The sequence below is a fragment of the Talpa occidentalis genome, unplaced genomic scaffold (genome assembly GCF_014898055.3).
Source record: "Talpa occidentalis isolate TD23 unplaced genomic scaffold, MPIMG_talOcc4v2.1 talOcc4.5, whole genome shotgun sequence".
Taxonomy (NCBI): domain Eukaryota; kingdom Metazoa; phylum Chordata; class Mammalia; order Eulipotyphla; family Talpidae; genus Talpa; species Talpa occidentalis.
In genome coordinates this window covers 43,699,092-43,719,143 of record NW_023604861.1, presented here as the reverse complement: position 1 = coordinate 43,719,143, position 20,052 = coordinate 43,699,092, and the positions used below count along the sequence as shown (strand labels likewise).

The 20,052-nt window shown below is 35.0% G+C and overlaps 1 protein-coding gene across 5 annotated transcripts in view; it reads left to right on the top strand.

Annotated features, from left to right (window-relative positions):
* The window catches only part of MIPEP (mitochondrial intermediate peptidase), a 144,371-nt gene that overhangs the window by 74,570 nt on the left and 49,749 nt on the right, over nucleotides 1-20,052 (top strand). For 2 of the 5 annotated variants that reach the window (XM_037527029.2, XM_037527031.2), the window contains exons 15-16: nucleotides 734-808; nucleotides 4,679-4,798. In XM_037527029.2, coding sequence (XP_037382926.1) covers nucleotides 734-808; nucleotides 4,679-4,798 — 195 coding nt within the window. Of the gene's footprint in view, nucleotides 1-733; nucleotides 813-4,678; nucleotides 4,799-12,158; nucleotides 12,278-12,441; nucleotides 14,253-20,052 lie in introns of those variants that run through there. The other 3 variants (XR_008554419.1, XM_054701960.1, XM_054701961.1) reach the window with 3 other exon arrangements.

The following is a 20,052-nucleotide window of genomic DNA, read 5'->3' as shown; positions in this document are numbered from 1 at the left end:
ACATTGTTACATCTGTATGCTGGCCATCTGTATAGTCTCCTTGGAAAAGTGTCTCTTCAGGTCTTCTATCCACTTTTTAATTGGATTGTTTTTTGTTATTAATTTGGGTAAGTTCTCTATGTACATCAGTTAAAAACCCATTGTCAGATGCATGATGTGCAAATACCTTCTCCCATTCAGTAGGCTATTTTTATTTTGCTAATATTTTCCTTCACTGTGCAGAAAGTTTTTAATTTGATGTAGTTCCAGTCATTTAGGTTTGCTTTCATTTCCCTTGCTGTCAAGGTTGAGTTCCCAAGGACTTCTTTGCCATTAATGTCATGGAAAGTATCACCTATATAGTCTTCTAAATATTTAATGGTTTCATGTCTTACATCCAACTCTTGAATCTACTTTGAATTTATTTTTGTATATGGAGTTAGAGAGTGATCCAGTTTGATTCTTTTGCATGTTGTTGCCTACTTTTCCCAACATTATCTGTTGAAGAGATTTTCCTTTCTCCATTGTATAGTTATGACTCATTTGTCATAAATTATGTATTGATATGTGTATAGATTTATTTCTGGGCTCTTAATTCTCCCTTCATTTTCTCATCAACTAATATATTGTTATTTTTTAAAAATAATGAAATTCTATTATTTTTTATTTGCTGTCATTTTTAACTTCTAGACTCATAAGTACATACTGCAGAGTTATTAATGGTTTACTCACATATATTCTTTTGTTTTTCAAGTCACTGCCCAAAAATATGGTGTCTCGTCTTTGTGAATCTAAAAAGGTTTGTGCAGCAGCCGACATGAAACTTCAGGTAGGTATGTACCTTTGTTCTCAAGTTTTCCAGTAATCATTCAAAATGAATATCCAACTGAAAATTCTTGCCAATGTTACACATTTATTATAATAATTATGTTTCTAAAACACCTTTCATCCAAGTTCAAAGGACTAGACCAAAATTGACTCATTCATTCTTCATACTGCTCTTATGAAATAGATGCTAAATATTGTTAACTTCATTTTCAATCAGGATAATCAAAATTTAGAAAAGTGACATGACTTCTTCAAAATCATACCTTTCATCAAGCAAGTTAATATATTTTAATTTATTTTGTATCTCTTAAAAAATGTGGTTTTACAGGCAGTATATACTTCAGGACTTTGGCATCAAGTGTGTCTTTAGGGGCTCACTTCAGTGGCAGGCAAACAAAAGGAAAAATCAACAACTGGAACTCTATCAAACTGAAAGCTTCTGCAGATTGAAAGAAACTATTAAAACAAAAAGATATCCTACCAAGTGGGAGAAGATATTTGCTTGTCATGCTTTCATGTCTTGCATTTTTTAAATAGTGCTGCAATGAGCACAGGAAGAGTTCATCTATCCCTTCGAATTAGAGTTTTTATATTCTTCAGATAGATACTAGGAGCGGAATTACTGGTAGATCTACTTTTTTTATCTTTTTGAGGAACCTTTATACTGTTTTCCATAGGAGCTCGATCAATTCACATTCCCACCAACAGTGTACAAGGGGTTCCTTTTTTACCCACACCCTCCCCCACACTGGTTGTTTCTGGTCTTTTTGGATGGGCCATTCTCACAGGTGTGAGGTGATCTATCACTGTGGTTTTGATTTGCAAATTTCCCTCATATAAGCATTTTTTGTATGCCTGTGGCCATCGGTAAGTCTTCTTTGGAAAAGTGTCTATGTAGATCTGTCTGGTTTTTAGATTGGGATGTTTGTTTTTTGGTGTTGAGTTGTATGAATTCTTTCTTTATCTTGGGTGTTAACCCTTGTCACATGTATGATGTGCAAATAACTTCTCCCACTTGGTAGGATATCTTTTTGTTTTAATAGTTTCTTTCAATGTGCAGAAGCTTTCATTTTGATAGAGTTCCAGCTGTTTATTTTTGCTTTTGTTTGCCTGCCATTGAAGTCAAGTTCCCTATGTCATGGAGTGTTTTGGCTATGTTTGTTTCTGTGGCTTTAGGTCTTATATTCAAGTCTTCAATCCATGTGGAATTAATTTCTGTATATGGCATGAGATAGTGGTTTAATTTCTTTTTTTGCAAGTGACTGACCAGTTTTCCCAACACTGTTGAAGAGATTCCCTTTTTTGTTCTACGCTTTTGGCTCTTTTGCTGTGAATTAATTTTCTCTATATGTGTGGGTTTATTTTTGAAGCACTGCCTTTTAAAAGCCTATGTTGCAACTTTCTTTTTGAACAGTTGTTCCAATGAATTTTTTTTTAATGGAAAACCAGTCATTGCTCTTTTTTTTTTCTTTCTACTGTCATCAAAAGAATAACTAAGAGAGAGTATGGATGAGGGAAGAGAAAATATATGAGGGAAGGGGCATACTAATGGGAGTAGGATGGAGGGTTTTAAAGAGAAAGGTGGGTGAAAGGGAAAGAGGGAAAGAAATTCCTGCCAAAAAAGTTGCTTGTGCCAGCTTTCATGTTATATGTTAGTCCCCTTGCACAATGGAGACAAATGAGTGGAAAGGAAATTATTTTATATTTCTAAGGAGCTATAAACTTTTTTAATTTAAAATTTTTTTTTTTGTAATGCATCATGTTAAAAATAGGCTGCTATATTTCTGTGGCTTTAAAGCTCTTGGTCTCTGTCATACATGATTCCCTAGGTGGGCAAATAGGCACATATCTTTAGAATTGTTTGGTTGAGCAACAGTTTTATCAATGAGATGAAATAAGTGCACTTTTAACTAATTTTGTTCTCTTTGTATGATTAAATTAAAAAGTTATCACATGAAAGACATAATTGAAGGGATAAAAACTCTTGAATTCTGATTTGTTTATAGATTGGGGCAAAAAAATCACCTCAGTTGAGGTGATTTTTTTTTTTTTTTAGTTGAGGTTAGTTTTTAAGAGATTCAATTCTTAATAATAATTTATCTGTTAGAAATAGACAAGACACAGATGAGTAATTTTGGCTTCTCTGATTATCTTTATGCATTGTTATTCATTACAGAATATAGAACTGAAAGGACTATATTTAGCTATATGTTTAGATTACCAGTTAGAGTTAAGCAAGTTTATATTTAGGAAATCGCTGCATTTTCTAGGGAAGGTTTAAATTTGACTTTATAATTTAGAACCATAATTCTATATCCTATGAAGCCAGAAGCTAAAAGTCATTTAAATTTTTTCTTTCATCCAAAATAATCCTCAGTTCTTTCAAGTCAACAGCTGCACATTCTCTATGTATCAGAAACAATTGCATGTGAGAAGTTTCTGTAAAATAAAGCATTTTCTACGTTCTTGCTTCAGGTGAACTTTAAACAGTGTTGATTTTCAAGTGAGTTGTGACAGTGGAAAAGCATTCCTTTAAATTTTCTATGTGAAGTTTAGTTTACAGAGCTTTTAGAGCAGATTTCATGTTTAATTTTTTTCCCCCCGAATGCTTTGTTCTCGTATTAAGTTTCATTGGCTTGTATCCTCTGTTCAGAGGTGAGTGGTTCTTCTCTCTTGGTCACCTCCTAAAGCCAGCATTACCCCTTCACAGCAGCTGCCTACTCTGATCCTCCTGACACCAGATGTGGGGCCTGACATGGCCCCAGCTCTGGACTCTCCAACAGCTGCACCAGAATTCCTTTTTACATCTGTACATAAGGCACTAAGTTGCTATTTCTTTCTCCACTTCACTCCACCTTTTAAATGTTATTTCACCTCTCATCACAAAACTAAGATTCAGACCATTTCATTTCTCTTATTTAGGATGTGTCAAGATTCCAGAAGAAACCAAATAGAGTATGTTAGATTTAGGCAGGTTACAAATTATAACTTTATTTTTTTATATTTTCAGCACTGTGTGTGTGTGTATACCTATTTTCATCAGTTAATCAAATAACATCAGTTTGTTCAATGTTATTTCATTGATGAGGGAAAAAAATTATTGTCTGGGGCCAGTCTAGTGTGGTGTTTGTATATTCTTCCCATGTCTGTGAGTTTTCTCCAGGAACTCGTTTCCTTCCACATCCTGAAGATGTGTACATTAGGCTAATTGGCGTGTCTCGATGGTCTGTCTCAGTGAGTGTGGTTGTGAGTGTGCCCTGTGCTGGAGGGCATCTTGTCCAGGGTCAGGTTCCCACCTTAAACCCCTGGAGTAGGTTCTGACCACCTGTGAACTTTAACTGGAATAAGGGAGCTGAAAAATGAATGAACACAAATGATTGCTTACAAATGTTTTGGGTCTTTATTTAGAAGTTTGGTGATGCTTTTGTGACCAGAAATTGCCATTGTTTATATCTTTTAACCCTGGGTTTGTTAATATGTTGTTTCAGTTAAGTCTCAGTTTCCAGGAAGGTATCAAGAACCAATGTTGTTAGTACTTACTGTTGTGTGTGTGTGTTTGCATGCATGCATATATTCCTGTTTTGTAGTCATAAAATCAGTGTTACATTGTACATAAAGAGTTCCTTATAGATAATATTCTTTAATATTCTTTATATCTTAATCTTGAAAATGTTGAAAACTTTCCTTTTCATCATTAACATGGTCTTTTGAATGTGGTAACAAAATATATCTCAAGTATATACATTTATATTTGCGAATGTTTTCAACTAAGACTTATGGTTATTATTCTTGTGTACCTATAACATCTTTGGTGGACCACATCTTAGATATAAAGATGGACTACCAAAACTAAACATGTGTTTTCATCTAGGTCTTTTATGCCATTCTTGATCAAATCTACCATGGGAAGCATCCCCTGAGGAGGTCAACCACAGACATTCTCAAGGAAACACAGGAGAAATTTTATGGCTTACCATATGTTCCAAATACTGTGAGTCTATCATTTTGATTCTGTTGTATGTCATGGAATGGTTCTGCTAGTGTATCTGTTGATGTGAATAGGTTGTGATCACCTTCCACCTTGCAAGGAACTTGAAATCCTTACATGTATATTGAGGTTTCACAGGGGCAAATGCTAGAAATTATGTGACTCATTTCATATCTTCAATCATCCATTTAGGTTTGTTTATTTTCTTCTGCTAGCAGTTTCTTTCTAGATTCCTGGTAAATGGGAGGAAACAGACATTGGAGTTAGTCTTAATTCTTTTTCATTATTTTTCTGTGGTTAGCAATAGAAGATGAATATGATTATCAATTCCTAATCATTTATTCTAACGGAATTAGTAATTACTGTTCCTTATTTGTGTTAGGAAGTTTTCTAGATATTTTATTTATCTTATTTAGTGCCGTCTCAGTAGAGACAGCAGAAGTACCGTTACCATTTATTTTTTTCAATAATCCAAAGGTGGTCCCTAACTTACTATGGTTAGACTTAATGATGATTTGACTTTATGATAGTGTGAAAATGCTATGCATTTAGTAAAAACTGTACTTTGAATGTTGACATTTGACCTTTTCCTAGGCTAGCAATGTGTGGCATGATCCTATTTTGTGATGCTGGGCTGTGGCAGCTAGCAGAACTCCCAGTCAGCTGTGCAATCATGAGGGGAAACAACTTATACCATGAAGTGTACTAAATTGTCTGTGTGTTGTAAACACATTTAAGGTAGGCTAGGCTAAGCTGTGACGCTTCATACATTAGGTGTATAAAGTGGATTTTTGACCTAAGATGTTTTCAATTTATGATGGGTTTTTGAGATATAATCCCTTCATTAACTGAAGAAGATCTGTACTAGGTGCCTGACTCTTATGTAATTGTTTTGCAAAATAAAGTATCTAATTTACCTCTCAGAATAACCCTATAAATTATAACATCCCTATATTGGGGACTCATGGTGAGGTCACAAACATTATATGTCTTTTCTAAGATCATTTAGGCAGTGATTGTGTTGGGCTTAACAATCAAGCTCCAAGTCATGATTTTCTCATTACTCTAAGGGAAGCTAGGTATGGTAAAAGGCTGTGCAATTAACAACATGACTGACTCTTACATTATTCAGAACTCTTATTAGCAAGTGATAGGAACCCAACTCATTCTGACTTAAGAAGAAAAGGGAATTTATTGAGTTGCATTACTGAAAGATACAGTGTTGTATCTTGTTTCAGGTAAGTTGGATCCAGTTCTTACACAATATTGTTAGAAGTGTTTCTCTTTATTTCCATTCCTCAGCTCCATTTTCCTCTGGATTTGTTTCATTCTCAGGCAGGCTGCCCTGACTAGGTAGTGTAGTGGCTACCGCTACCAGTAGTTCCAGGTTTAGATCCTTCTAGTTTAGCCAACCTAGAATAGAAAGAAAACTAATTTGAAAGTGCTCTGTAAACTGCTGAATAAATGTCAGGTGGTTTTATTTTTTACAGTGTTGGATATGAACATATGTTGTGCTGAGATGTTACATTAATCAGTAAACTATAATTATTCACTAAATCCTTAGACCCTAACACTCTAGCCTGCATAGGAATAGTTCATATTTAAAAGACAAGTAAAGTAACAGTGTACTTTATCTTCATAAGACTCCTTGTCTTGTCAGCAGTTTTTTTTTTTTTTTTTAAGATTTATTTATTTATTTATACAAGCACTGGGTACAGTCAGAAGCGCGGGAGGGTGAGAGAGTTCAACAGAGCCAGAGCGAGGAGCAGAGCAGGCAAAAGGACCGAAGTACACTGCTGAGGGGAGCAGCGGGCGGCAGGAGAGGTCTGCGCGCCATGCGGGACCCTCCTCCAGTGGCTGGGGAGCAACCGGGGATCGAACCGGCGCTGCAAGGCTGCGGGCAGCTTTGCAACCCCGCGCTCAACCGCTACGCCACCAGGGAGGCCCTTGTCAGCAGTTTTTGATTATCTTAGAATGTTAATCATCTGTTGCAGGTGAATAATGCTAGTCATACTACCTACTTCTTTTTGACCTTATATGTAATTTATTTTTCCAATGTTGTATAATATTAAGTTCTTAATCATGTATTAGTGAAAATTTGTAGTATTAAGAATAATATAACTGGGCCTCCCTGGTGGTGCAGGTGGTTGAGCGCAGTGCTGTGAAGCTGTCCACAGCCTCTGCAGCACAGGTTCAATCCCGGCTGGTTGGCGAGGGTCCTGCATGGCATGCCCCACCTCTCCTGTCTCGCCTGCTGCTCCCTTCAGCAGTGTATTTCATCATTCTGCCTGTTCTGTTCCCCACTCTGTCTCTGGTGAATCCTCTCACCCTCCTGTGCAACTGGCCTGTACCCCGGTTCTTGTATAAATCAATAAATCTTAAAAAAAAAAGAATAATATAACTATTAGTGGACTAAATTATAAAACAGTTGCCTAGATTTTAATAACTTTTTCTATCTTTGCCTGATTTCATGTACTTTTGTGTTTGTGTGTGTTTTTTTTTATTTTTTTTAAACAAATTTTATTTTTATATTCCCCTTACAATTGCAACCCCTTATTTTGACCCCAATCCCTCCCCTCCCCACCCCCCTCCCCCCACTTCCCATAGAGTGAATCTGGTTCATAGTTTTTTGTTGATTTTGATTTTCACTTTCTTATAGTTATTCATTTTCCTGGTCCCTTATTTAAGTTTTCTAGATTCCTGCTATGAGTGAAACCATCCGGTATTTTTCTTTTTCTTTCTGGCTTATTTCGCTGAGCATGATCCCTTCCAGCGCCATCCATGTTGCTGCAAATTGCATGTATTTATCTTTTTTGAATGCTGAGTAATATTCAATGGTGTATATGTACCACATCTTCTTAATCCAGTCATCTATTTTTGGGCATGTGGGTTGTTTCCAAAGCTTAGCTATTGTAAACAGTGCTGCTATAAACATAGGGGTGCAGGTGCTCTTAGGAATTGATGTTTCTGTGTCCTTTGGGTAAATACCTAGGACTGGAATTGCTGGATCATATGGAAGCTCTATGTTTAGTAGGTCCAGAAATCTCCACACAGCTCTCCATAGTGGTTGGACCAGTTTGCACTCCCACCAACAGTGCAGGAGAGTTCCTTTCTCTCCACATCCTCGCCAACATTTGTTGTTGCTAGTTTTTTTAATATGTGCCATTCTCACTGGTGTAAGATGGTATCTCATGGTAGTTTTGATTTGCATTTCCCTGATTACAAGTGATGTTGAACATTTTTTCATATTCCTGTTGGCCATTTGCATTTCCTCTTCAGAGAGGTTTCTTTATAGCTCTTCTGCCCATTTTTTGACTGGATTATTTTCTTTGTTTTTGTTGAGTCTCATCAGCTCTTAGTAGATTTTTGTGATCAGTCCTTTATCATTAGTGTTGTGTGCAAAAATGTTCTCCCATTCGGTGGGGTTTCTTTTTGTTTTAGTTATTGTCTCTTTTGCTATGCAGAAGCTCTTTAATTTGATGTAGTCCCAGCTGTTTATCTTTGCCTTCACTATCACTGCTTTGGGTGATGTGTCTGTAAAGATGTCTTTGATGTGCATATCACGTAGTGTTTCGCCTATATTTCCTTCTATGTATTTTAAGGTTTCAGGTCTTATGTAAAGTTCTTTAATCCATTTTGAGTTGGTTTTTGTATATGGTGTGAGGTAGTAGTCAAGCTTCATTCTTTTGCATGTAGCGACCCAGTTTTCCCAGCACCATTTATTGAACATGTGTTTGTGTGTTTTTGTGCTCATTTTATATTCCTCTTTGCTTGGTTTTAGAATGTATATGACTTAAACTCCATGTAGTTACAATATGACTGGTCAGTGGTAAAGTCATAGGATGGTCAAAATTACAAGGGACAGCAAGACACAAAACTTTAACTTGACTGAATTACTTGTCTACTTTTTTAAATTTTAGGTCTTAGAATGACTTATTTAGCTTTAGCTAAATAAATCTCTTCTCTTTTTAGAAGAGAGCACAAAGGTCCTTACCATTTAAGTTTCTTCTGCATCATAATTAAAGATGTAAAGATTGGGTAACAATGGCAACAAAATTCTGAGTCAGCAATCACTAGATTTTTAATTTAAAAGAATGATGTTATTACATATATTATCCTTTGATACATTTATTGCTGTAAATTTTCCTTTCAGAACTGCTTTTGCTGCATCACATAAGATTTGGTATGTTGTATTCCATTTTCATTTGTTTTGCAGTAACTTTATTTCCATTTTGATTCTTCTTTGACTCATTGTTTGTTGAGAATTGTGTTACGTGGTTTCCATGTATTGTAGATCTCACTTTCCTCTTGTTATTTCTGGCTCCATACCATTGTGGTCAGGAAAGAGTTGGTTTTGGTCTACTATCTTTGTACTAGTTCCTTTGTAAAAATTAAAGGTTTCTTCCTTCACTGCAATTATCTTTCTATTCATGGTAGTACCAAAGCTCTTTGTGTAAATTGTTTTCAGGATCTTTAAAAGAATCATAGCTCTCTTGAAAGAAGAAAAATATTACTTTAAGGTTGTCTATTTTTTCTAATGTCTGAGATTTAGTTTAGATTTACACAAATATTCTGTTCTTCCTACTTAGAGACTTATGCATTTACTCATTAATTTTTCAGCTCATTTATGAAACCTATTAGAAATATCCCCATAAAAATAAAGACCAAGACCAAGGCATTGATGGAATTCTTCAGTGTAGTGTTCTCCAGGGTAATAAGACTAGCAAAAGAAAAATTATAAACATTGGGAAGAAAGAAACAAAATTAATTACTTGCTGATGACTGATAGCTGAGAAAATTAATAGAGGTTACCAATTTTTTCTGGTTAAACAATGTGTAAAAATTAATTCCATTTCTGTTTATTAGCAACACACTGAAAAAAATTGGAGACATTATTATGCAAATAAAATTATGAGGTAGTTAATAAAAATGAATAAAAAATAGTATATACTCTTCATTTTCAGAATCTTAAGTAAATGAGCTAAATCATAAGTATAGACAGTGAGATTTAATATGATCAATTTTTCTCCAACTAATGTGTATATTTAATGTAATATAATTCTAACGTCTGTTTGTGTGAACATAACAAACTGATTGAATAATTTTACATCAGAGAAGAATAGCCCAAGAATAACCAGGGTAGTTTTGAAGAACAGCAGCAAATTGGTGTAATCGTTGCCCAATTAGGATTAGTATTCAAATGAAGCTGTAGGAATTTAGTCATGGTAACACTGTGTGGGGTAGACAAATAGAACAGAGGAAAAGAACCAAGACCCAAAAGACAGACTCACTACATTTATGGACTCTTAAACTGTGTGGCATTGTAAGTCTGTGGGCAAAGAAGCCACTATTTTTAAAAATGAAGCTGCAAGGCCTCCCTGGTGGCGCAGGCCATTGAGCGCTGCACTGTGAAGCTGTCCACAGCCTCTGCAGCTCAGGTTTCATCTCAGCCAGCTGGCAGAATCCCACATGGTATGGCAGACCTCTCCTGTCACGCCCACTGCTCCCCTCAGCAGTGTATTTCAGTAGATCTGCCTGTTTTGCTCCCTGCTCTGTCTCTGGTGAATACTCTCACCCTCCCACGCATCTGGCCTGTACCCCGGTTCTTGTATAAATAAATAAATCTTTAAAAGATATAAAAATGAAGCTGTAGTGATTGATTATCCATATGGAAAAGATAAAATTTGGATATCTGTCTTATAGTTACATAAAAATGAAGTGTGTTAAAAACTTCAATGTAAGGAGTAAAGACATAATTTTTTAGAAAATAGTGCAAAAGAATTTCTTTTAGTCCCTTTTTATATTTACTCAAACTATATTATATTGTACATATGATTTTAAAAAAAAGCATTAACTATAATGCAACAATGGCATATTCAGCTGTGTTAAAATCTGAATCTTTTATTAAAAAAAGAATATGTAAAAATCTATAGACTGGAAGTTGGTATTTTCAACACATATAATAGAAAAGTCTTTATTTCTCTACTTTTGTTGTGGCAAAAAAACAATAAACACATAGCATAAAATGTTCCATCTTGGAATGTAAATATTTCTATAGTACTTTGAATGTCTAAAGACATAGATGTGCAATAAGCTATATAAATGATTTCCATGTTAATTAGGGAGTGCCAACTAAATCTACATTAGGATGCCATTTAGTCTCACCAGTTTGGCAGGTAAACAGTTGATAGCGTACACTGTTGATATTGATGTGGAGTTACAGGCACTCTTACATGTGTAGGAAGGAGTGCACATTTGGTGTGACCTCATTGGAGAACAATTGGTTGGTTTCAAAGTTAAAAATGGTTGACTCATCATCAATGAGTCCTATCACCCAGCAATTCACTTAGACAGTGTGTTGTCTTATGTACCAAATGATAAGAAAGCAAGGTTTGTAACAGCATTGTTTGTAAATGTAGAAAGAAGGAGAAAGTGGGCTTCTGGAATCTTATTCAACAGTGGAAATTGAGGAACCCAGAGGTGAACTTAGCTAAAGGCATAATATAAAGCAAAAAAAAAAAAAAAAAAAAAGATTTTCAGAAGAATTAAATTAATTATTTTTATAATAAAATCTAATGTTATACAAACCTAAGTACTATCATGGATATATACCTATATAGTAAAACTAAAGAAAAGTAAATGATAAACAGAGTTCCGATAGTGCTTACCTCTGGAAAAAGAAATGGGATTACAGACATCTTAGAAACATTTTATTTCTTAAACTTATTGGTTGATATATGGTTGATAATTTTGTCATTCTTTTTACTTTATAATATAATAGAAACTGGTATTTAAATAATTGGTATTTAAATAATTGGTATTTAAAAAACATTTCTGAATGTTAAAAGATTATTCTAATTGCAACATATGGGACATAGAATGAATTTAGGGGGTCCAAACTGAGAAGTTATTTAGGCACCTGGAAAAGCTGACTGTGTCTCGAACTTAGGATACCGAGTGAGGAAGGTAAAGGAAAGAATGAAATGAATTTGAGAACAGTGTATTAAAAGAGCGAGTAAGGCTAGGGGGTGGGCTGGATGGGGAGGTCAGGGTGATGAGTGAGAAGTAAGGATCAAAAGTGACACAAAAGCCTTTGTAACATTTAGTGTCAAGAAGATGACTTTATTCCCATGCAGACCAAAAGAATGACAGTTTTTGCCCCTTTGAAGCCTATTCCCAGAATGTTCTTCTCTCAAATGAATAATTTAATACCCTCAAATTAAAGAATGATGAGAGGGAAGTATAATTTAAACAACAACTTGTAAAATATTCACAATTTTTATTGTGCCTGCACAAATTGTGTGTATGTAATTGTGGTCAGAACTTTTAGACAATGATTGTATATTGTGATGTTTGTCTTTAGTTTTGTTTGAGAAAACAAAAATAAGAGAATCACTTCAAGAGAGCAATTACTGGGACTGGAACTGAATGATACATTGATATCTAACCATTATTCTTGTTAGAACAAACACCCAAAAAAAGGTAAAATGACATTTATTGTGTATAATACTAAGCATCCTATATTTAGTTTTCTATTTTATATATAGCAATAAATTAAAATTATGACAGTGCTACACTAATTAAAAGTGGCACATTGATTACTCCCATTTACCTGAATTTGTCGCTTATCTGTTTATTTCTTTGAGTGTGGGCTACAGATTTGTCGAGGATGATACCTGGCTGACTTCAACCTACTCAAGTTGCACCATTTCAAAGAGACTGCTGCTACTGGAGTCTGATTTCTACTGAGACTGATTTCTATTCTTTGTTTTTATACAGAAGTGATAAATATATTGCAAATTAAGTGTAATTTTCTTCCTGTAACATACTGTCTTATTAGAACAAGCAAACAGCTAACAAGTGTGATAAATTGCCAGGTACATCATAGCAAACATGCTTTTTTTTTTAACATAAAGCATAAAGACTATTTCTAAACCCCATTTTATATTTTGTATATTAGCTCAATTACATTTTATTATTATTTAATGCACTTATGGTTTTGTTTATAATATCCATTTTAATATGTAATATATTTGTCAAGTGGCTACTCTGTGTTGTATACACTGTCTAGTTGATAGAGATGTAGTGAGTGAAACATACAAAATACTTGCCTTAATGGAGCCTGTGTTAGAAATGACTTTTGGGGGGGTACATATACAAAATTATCATTATATTTGACTGTCAGTCAAACATTTCCTTACTAAACAAAATATTCTTTGAGCCCCTCAAACTGTTTTGAGTTGCAAGCACATGGACCAAACTTATAAAAGCTGACAAGGTAAAAATGTTCTGATACATCATATACCTAATACAAAGGGTATATTGTGACTCTAGTTTCTAATTTCCAGAAGGAAGCTTCTTACCTGAAATATTCATGAGGAAAAACGGTGCCTTCATGTTCTTAGTAAACTCCTGATTTCTTTGTCATCCTTGCTACATCAGCAGAGTAGACACTGGGAGGCTAAGCAAAAGAATGAAAGATGGCTAGAGAGAAGAGTAATTTAGAGGGTCAGGGATGCTATCAGACAGACCTGGGGACTGAGTGTTTGATAGTTTGGGAGGCAGTGACAACAGAGAATGAGTGGGGAATGATAACCATGGTTTGAATGGGCCATTTGTGGGGATGGAATGGCATTTACTACATGGAGTTTAGGAGGGATTGCTTCTTTACGGGGTATGGGTGCAAAGCCTAGTGAGTCAAAATCTAATGTAACAATAGCATGTCCAAGTGGAGAGGCCTGTCAGCCATCATCAATGAGTCTGAAGCACAGAAAATAGATCAAGGCTGGGGCTCTGTAGATTAGGTAATTATCAGCATAGAGAGAGAGAGTGCACAGTAAGCCCTGGATATGGACAACATCAAATGGAGAATTTGCTTGGTAAGATGAAGGAAATGTAGGGGACCAAAAAGAATATTTAAGCAGTGGTCACACATTGGATCACCAACTTTTTTTCAAGTACCAGCAAAAAACTAAAATCTTAAATGTATTGTTTTCTTTTCCTCATCTACTACTGCAACTACAACAGTACAGTGTATTACTTCTCTTTTCTGGTGTTTTAGGGCTACATTGACTGTATGGTAGCTTGCAACATCATTTATAGAACATTTATTTTGGATGTGTGAGTTCCCAAGTAACAAACTACTAAGTGGGCTTTTAGCATAAAATTTATGTGAAATTTGAGGACTTCCATTTTGAAATTGCTTGATTTTTAGAGCAGATTCTTAAGCTGAGATTGCTGTTGTTGTGATTTTATGTGCAAGGGAAAGTGACCACTAATTTACCAGTTGGGAGATGGAGTGCAAACAGTGGTAACCCCAGCTGTTTATATAGTGTGCTCATCCCAGATTAACTTTCAAACATACCTCCTAGCCCTGTGGAAGGGTGGGAATAAGGAGCTGAAATCAGTATCAGAGAAATTTTGAGAGTATTCTTATCAATATATACTGTATGAAGGTTTTTTTTTTTTTTTTAAATAGTCCCCAAAAGAAGAAAGATAAAACCACCAACTATGAGAAGACATCATTGCTATACACAACTTGGGTGTTAAAATTTTATTACTGCTAGAATTTACTTTCTTTCTTGTTTACTTGATAGTCAATTTTGAAGAATCATTCTTTAAAATATGTAGATGAGTATACATCTGTAGAATCCATGTAGATAATCGACATTTGTAGATCTAAGCAGATTAAAAATTGCAGTTTCATATTTTTAGTTTTCGCATTTCAAAGCTTTACATAGATTTCACAATTTCAGTTCCATGTTAACATAAGATTGTATCACAGCTTGTTAACCTTATAACATCAGTGTTAATGATTTTATTTTAAAGCTTTAATCTTAAAATAAATTGCAAAACAAGAGGATAAGAAAAAAAGTCTATTAAATAATTTCTACTATCTATATTAAAATGGAAATCAGATTTTTTCCAATTAGTTATCTTTAAAGTATTATACTGATGAGATTACTTAGTCTTTATGTAGAAATCTGAGATCTGCTTCTGACCTTTGCTATTCTTACCACATATTTGTTCAGATGTTGGTTAAAGAATGGCATAAAAAATCCTTTTTATGTGTAAAAAAATACTAACAGTAGAACTAGAGTGGTTAAAAATTCCATCATTCTTTCTCCAGAGATTCAAACTTAAATTATTTGGTAAAATTCCTCATTCCTTCTATTTCTCTTTTCTTCCTCTTTCTACTTTTACTTGTGTTCTTATGCCCTAGCTCTTTGGAAACGAGCCATAGTTCTTTGTATGGAAAAACTCTTACTTGAATGAAGGTACTAGTAGCCCAGGTTGTACTGGTTTGGAGTATTTGATGTTGTTGCTAAGCAAATGTTAGGTTAAACAAAACAATATTTATTTTTTTCTTTATCTTATATGTAAAGACCATATGGTGCATATCTAAAAACACCTAAGTGGTTAATTGCATGTTAAATTCCTTTCCTCTTTGGCTACATAAACAACTGAGAAAATATTTACCTTCTCTGTCATGCTGGATTTATTTATGACTTTGTAACTAAAACACAGAAGTGTTATAAATTGAAACTTTAATCTCATGATTGACTCATTTTCTAAAAATTTATATGGTTTCAGTTTGTGGGACAGCTGCAACTCTAGATTTCACTGATTTAGAACATGAGGAAATTATATGACTACCCGGGTTGTTTTTATAATGTAGTCCTTTAAGCCAAGTACCCAACTTTCATTTTTGTCTCAGTTATTTTGAACAGTGCTGTACTTTTTTTTTTTTTTTTATTGGTTGCCATATTCACATAGAAATGAAAGTCCAGGATATTAGAAGTTCTTTCTTTTCTGGGTAGATTTTATATTTTAAATAATACTCTGTGTCTTTTAGATTTTAGACAACTACATTTTAGGAAGTTTTTTTCTTGGTGATTCTGTAAGGTAAAATGTGTTCTCATGTGATCTGTGAGCAGGCACAGGGAGCTCACTTTATTCATGAGTTGACTGTTCACAGAGAGACTTGTCACAATTTCTTTTTACCTTTATGCCTTATGACCAATGGGGACTCCCAAGGGCAACATTAATAACACAAGGAAGGCTCTGCTTGGGTGATATTACTTTAAAAATTTAATCATATTTTAAGCAGTTGACATATGCACAAGATTAAAAATCATAAGGCATGTAAGTGTTTGCATTGTAAAATCCCCCTCCTACTCCAGTCTTCTTGGCCCTCTGCCCCTTTGCCTCTAGTCACCCTGGGTTTCAGTTGTTTTTCACACAGTGACTTGAAGATAGAATTACTTCTGTTACATGTAAAGATAAATCAAATCTGCAGTTCTCAGTAACTCCCTTTTCTCCCAGATAAGATAAATTATACTAAACAATTTCAGTTCCTACCTATGAATATACCCTTATCTACTTTTCCTCTCTGAGATCTGCACAGGCATCAGTGAGATCTTTTCTAAATACGTCTCTGACTATGACACTCTACCAAGCTTTAAAACCCTCAGCAGCATCCATTTAGCTCTAAAGTTAAAGGCCAAAGACCTTGGCTGCCCTTGAGTTCTGTCTGCTCTGATCACTCCAGTTTCATCTAACTAAACACACCCTGCTTCCTTTGGCACCAGGTTCTTTGTATTTGTTTTTCTCTGCCTGGAGCACTCTCTCTTTTCTCCTCATTTTACCTCTGCAGGAAATGTCACTTTTCTAGACAGGATCAGCTCCTCTGTTAAAGATTCTCACAACCCTGGGGTCCTCCTATTCATGTCATCATCTTGGTTTACAATTTCTTGATGGCATTTGATTAATTTGTATCTTCCTAATGGGAGTAAAATTCATGTATAAGCAAGGTCCAATCTGATTTATTCATGATTTCTTCAGTGCCCTGACAGTTACTTGTGCATGTCAGGTGCCCAACAAATAGTCACTAAATATTAAAAAAATTTTTTTTGTTGTGGTATAGCTACACAGTCTGCAGAAATCCTAATATTCAGGGTTGGTCTCACTCAAAACGTATGGTGGGATGATGAGGAAAGTTCAGAGTCTGTCATACTGGAACAAATGGGAGTTGAAGAGAAAGGCCTGGAAAAATGAGATGTTTTCACAATACTTGCAGAATAGAAGTATAATATTTTCTTTGTTTGTTCCTGGTACTCTGAGTGATGGCACAGGCCACGATACTCATTTAGTTTTGCACTGAAACTAAGAAGCCTTCTAAGCTTTGATTTATGTTGTGGAAACAGAATAGAGTAAGGATTAAATAATTTACCTAAGAGGTCACATAATTATTAGTATACCTATTGTGTGACTTTTGGACTGGAGCACTCCCTTATTATGCTAATTGACTGTCATGAAATAAAATTCAAACTAAATAGACAGTTAAAAAGGAAAAATAAGTTGTAAGAAATAATGTATACAGGCAGATCTCTTTCTTTTGAAGTTAAAAAAAATGGGAAAAATCACAAATGAAAACAGCAATAGATTTGATTCCTTGAATTTCTTTAAGAAAACATGAACAAAATTCACAGACAAACAAACCAGATTTGAGAAATTATAACATTTACATCAAATGGTTTATATTATTGCTGCACATGTTGCTCACAGAAGTATAGCAAACATAAGACAAGAACAACAAAATCCCAGCATGGATGTACATTTATATATTTATGTACACCCACGTATACATGAAATTCTTTTCCTTTCCCAAGGCAAAAAATATGCAAGTGGAATTAATGGTGAAATAATCAGTAAATATTTTATAAAAAGACAACATACTGGTGGAATTTTTATATTTGTTCATAGGTGGATAAGGTGGTTTAGCAGGAGGAATCAAGAATATGAAGCGCTAACGTATCTCTTAAGCAAATAATGTAACATTTAGAAATTTATTCTAAAGAAATAAATAGAATGCCAAATAAAACTTTATACCTGATAATCATCACATTTGCAAAAAATTGGAAAGAGCCCAGCATTCAAAGAATGGTTAAGCAAACTGTGGTGCGCCCATGTGGTTGTCATTAGGCCTGTTCTCTAGCATTTCACTTCTATCTCTGGCATATGGTAGAATTGCACTTTCTTATTCCACACAGTTAGCTGTAGAGAGGTGACTTGACTGGACCAAAGAAGTAGAGCAGGAGCTATGTCTCATTGTTGAGCTGCAGTGTAGAAGAGCTCTGGGCCGTTGTTTGCATTTCTCTCCTCTTGGCCCAGCAACAATGACATACCTCATGCCCTAAGAGCATGGGCATGAGAGATGATTTGAGAAGAGCCCCTTAGCCTGAGAGCAGTATGCTGTCTTCTCCAGGTCAAATCTTTATGGCTTTAAGCAACATGGATGGAGCTAGCAGGGATCATTCTCAGTGAAATAAGATGGAAAGAAAAAGAAAAATATCAGATTGTTTCACTTAATGGAGGAATGTAGAGGATCCAAATAAGGGATCAGGGAAAAAAAGTAACTCTACTAAAGTAAAAATCAAAATCAACAGGCAGCTATAAACCAGAGACACACTGCATGGGGGGAGAAGGGAGGAGGATCAAAATAGGGGTGGGAAGAGCACAAGGGACTATGGTGATGGTGCACGGGTGAATGGGTGGTGGGAATTTCACAGGGACTATAACTGAGATGAAAATGCATACATTGTACAAAAATGAAAAATGATGTAAAAAATATATCTAAAAAAATCTTTGCTGCTTTGAAGTCACTGAAACTTTTAGGGTTCATGTCATTGCCTTGTAATTTAATATGTCCTGACCCATACAATTTATATAATTGCCATTAAAATTTACAGAGTTTTCTTAAAATCAAGTGACATGGATATTAAATTTTAGATAATGTGATTTCACGTTTTAAAAACAGACTGCAGAGAACTTCAATATATATCAATGAATATTCATCAAGTAGTATGGGTAAGGGCTGCATTTCATTTCAATATTTTTTATTATATTTTAATTTTTCTATAATAAGCATATATTCATCCTAAAATCAGAAGGACACACACACACATCCTTATAGTTGACTTCCTATGACATGGGCATAAGTTCTCTAACTATAGAAGTAAAGAGGACAATATGGGTCCTCACTATGTGGACAACCCACTGAGATGAAGCATCAGGACCACACTCAAATTAGGTCCAGAGTAGAAATTCCCCTTCCCAACAACTTTAGTTCTAGATATAACATTCACTCTCCTAGGGGCCAACTACTTTCCCTCTCTTCCTTAAGTTTTCCTTGGAGGTAAATATGCAAACTCTTGCTTCAGAAAAGATGCATTCTATAGAGATGACTTGTGTGTGGTGACCAGGCTCTTCAGAAAAACTCAGCAGTTTTTCAATGCAGAGCTTTGTATAGAAGTTCCATAGTGCAGAACATGAAAGAAACAAAATGTGTTCTTTGCCTGGATAATATGGATAGTGAACTTGGCTACTGTATCCTTAAATTTCTAAAAGTGGGATTGCTCGTTGAGGATATGCAGTTTATATTCTAGTACATGTTACAAAGTTAAGTACTCCCCGGGTGGCGCAGTGGTTGAGCACTGGGTTGCAAAGCTGCCCGCAGCCTCTGCAACGCTGGTTTGATCCCCGGCCACCGGGCAAGGGTCCCACATGGCATGAAAACCTCTCCTGCCACCCACTGCTCGGAGCACCCTCAGCAGTTTACTTCATCAGTCTGCCTGTTCTGCTCCCTGCTCTGGCTCTGGTGAATTCTCTCACGCTCCCATGCTTCTGACTGTACCCAGTGCTTGTATAAATAAATAATAAATCTTTAAAAAAAAAATCTAGGTAGTTTTTCCTTAACAACACTGATCGCTGGTTCAATTTTAATTTTTACCAATCTGATAGATCACAAACATTGCAACTTATTTTTGCTTGCAATTCATGTATTACTATTGAAGTCATCATCTTCCCTCATGGTATTTGCCATTTTTGGCATAGGGGGTGAATTGCTGATTTTTGTTTTTTCCATGTTTGTATTGATTGTTTTGTTACTGAGTTATTAGTCTTTTTATCCTTATAAAAATTTCACCCACTTTGTTATTTATCTTCAAATTTATGACTTTTTAAAATTCAGGTTTTATTTTTGTGAATTTGTTTTAACAGTGGTGGTTATTTTTCATTAAATATATCATTGAATATATCTTTTGTTTCTTATTATGCTTAAAGGGAACTTACTAGCCTAAGAGTATTTAAATTTTTGCTTATTTTTTTCCGTATACTCTTCTGGTTTCATTTTTCACTTTTAAATCTGATTAAACTCATGGTGGGATAAGATAAGAGATTTGGAACCAGCCTTAGTT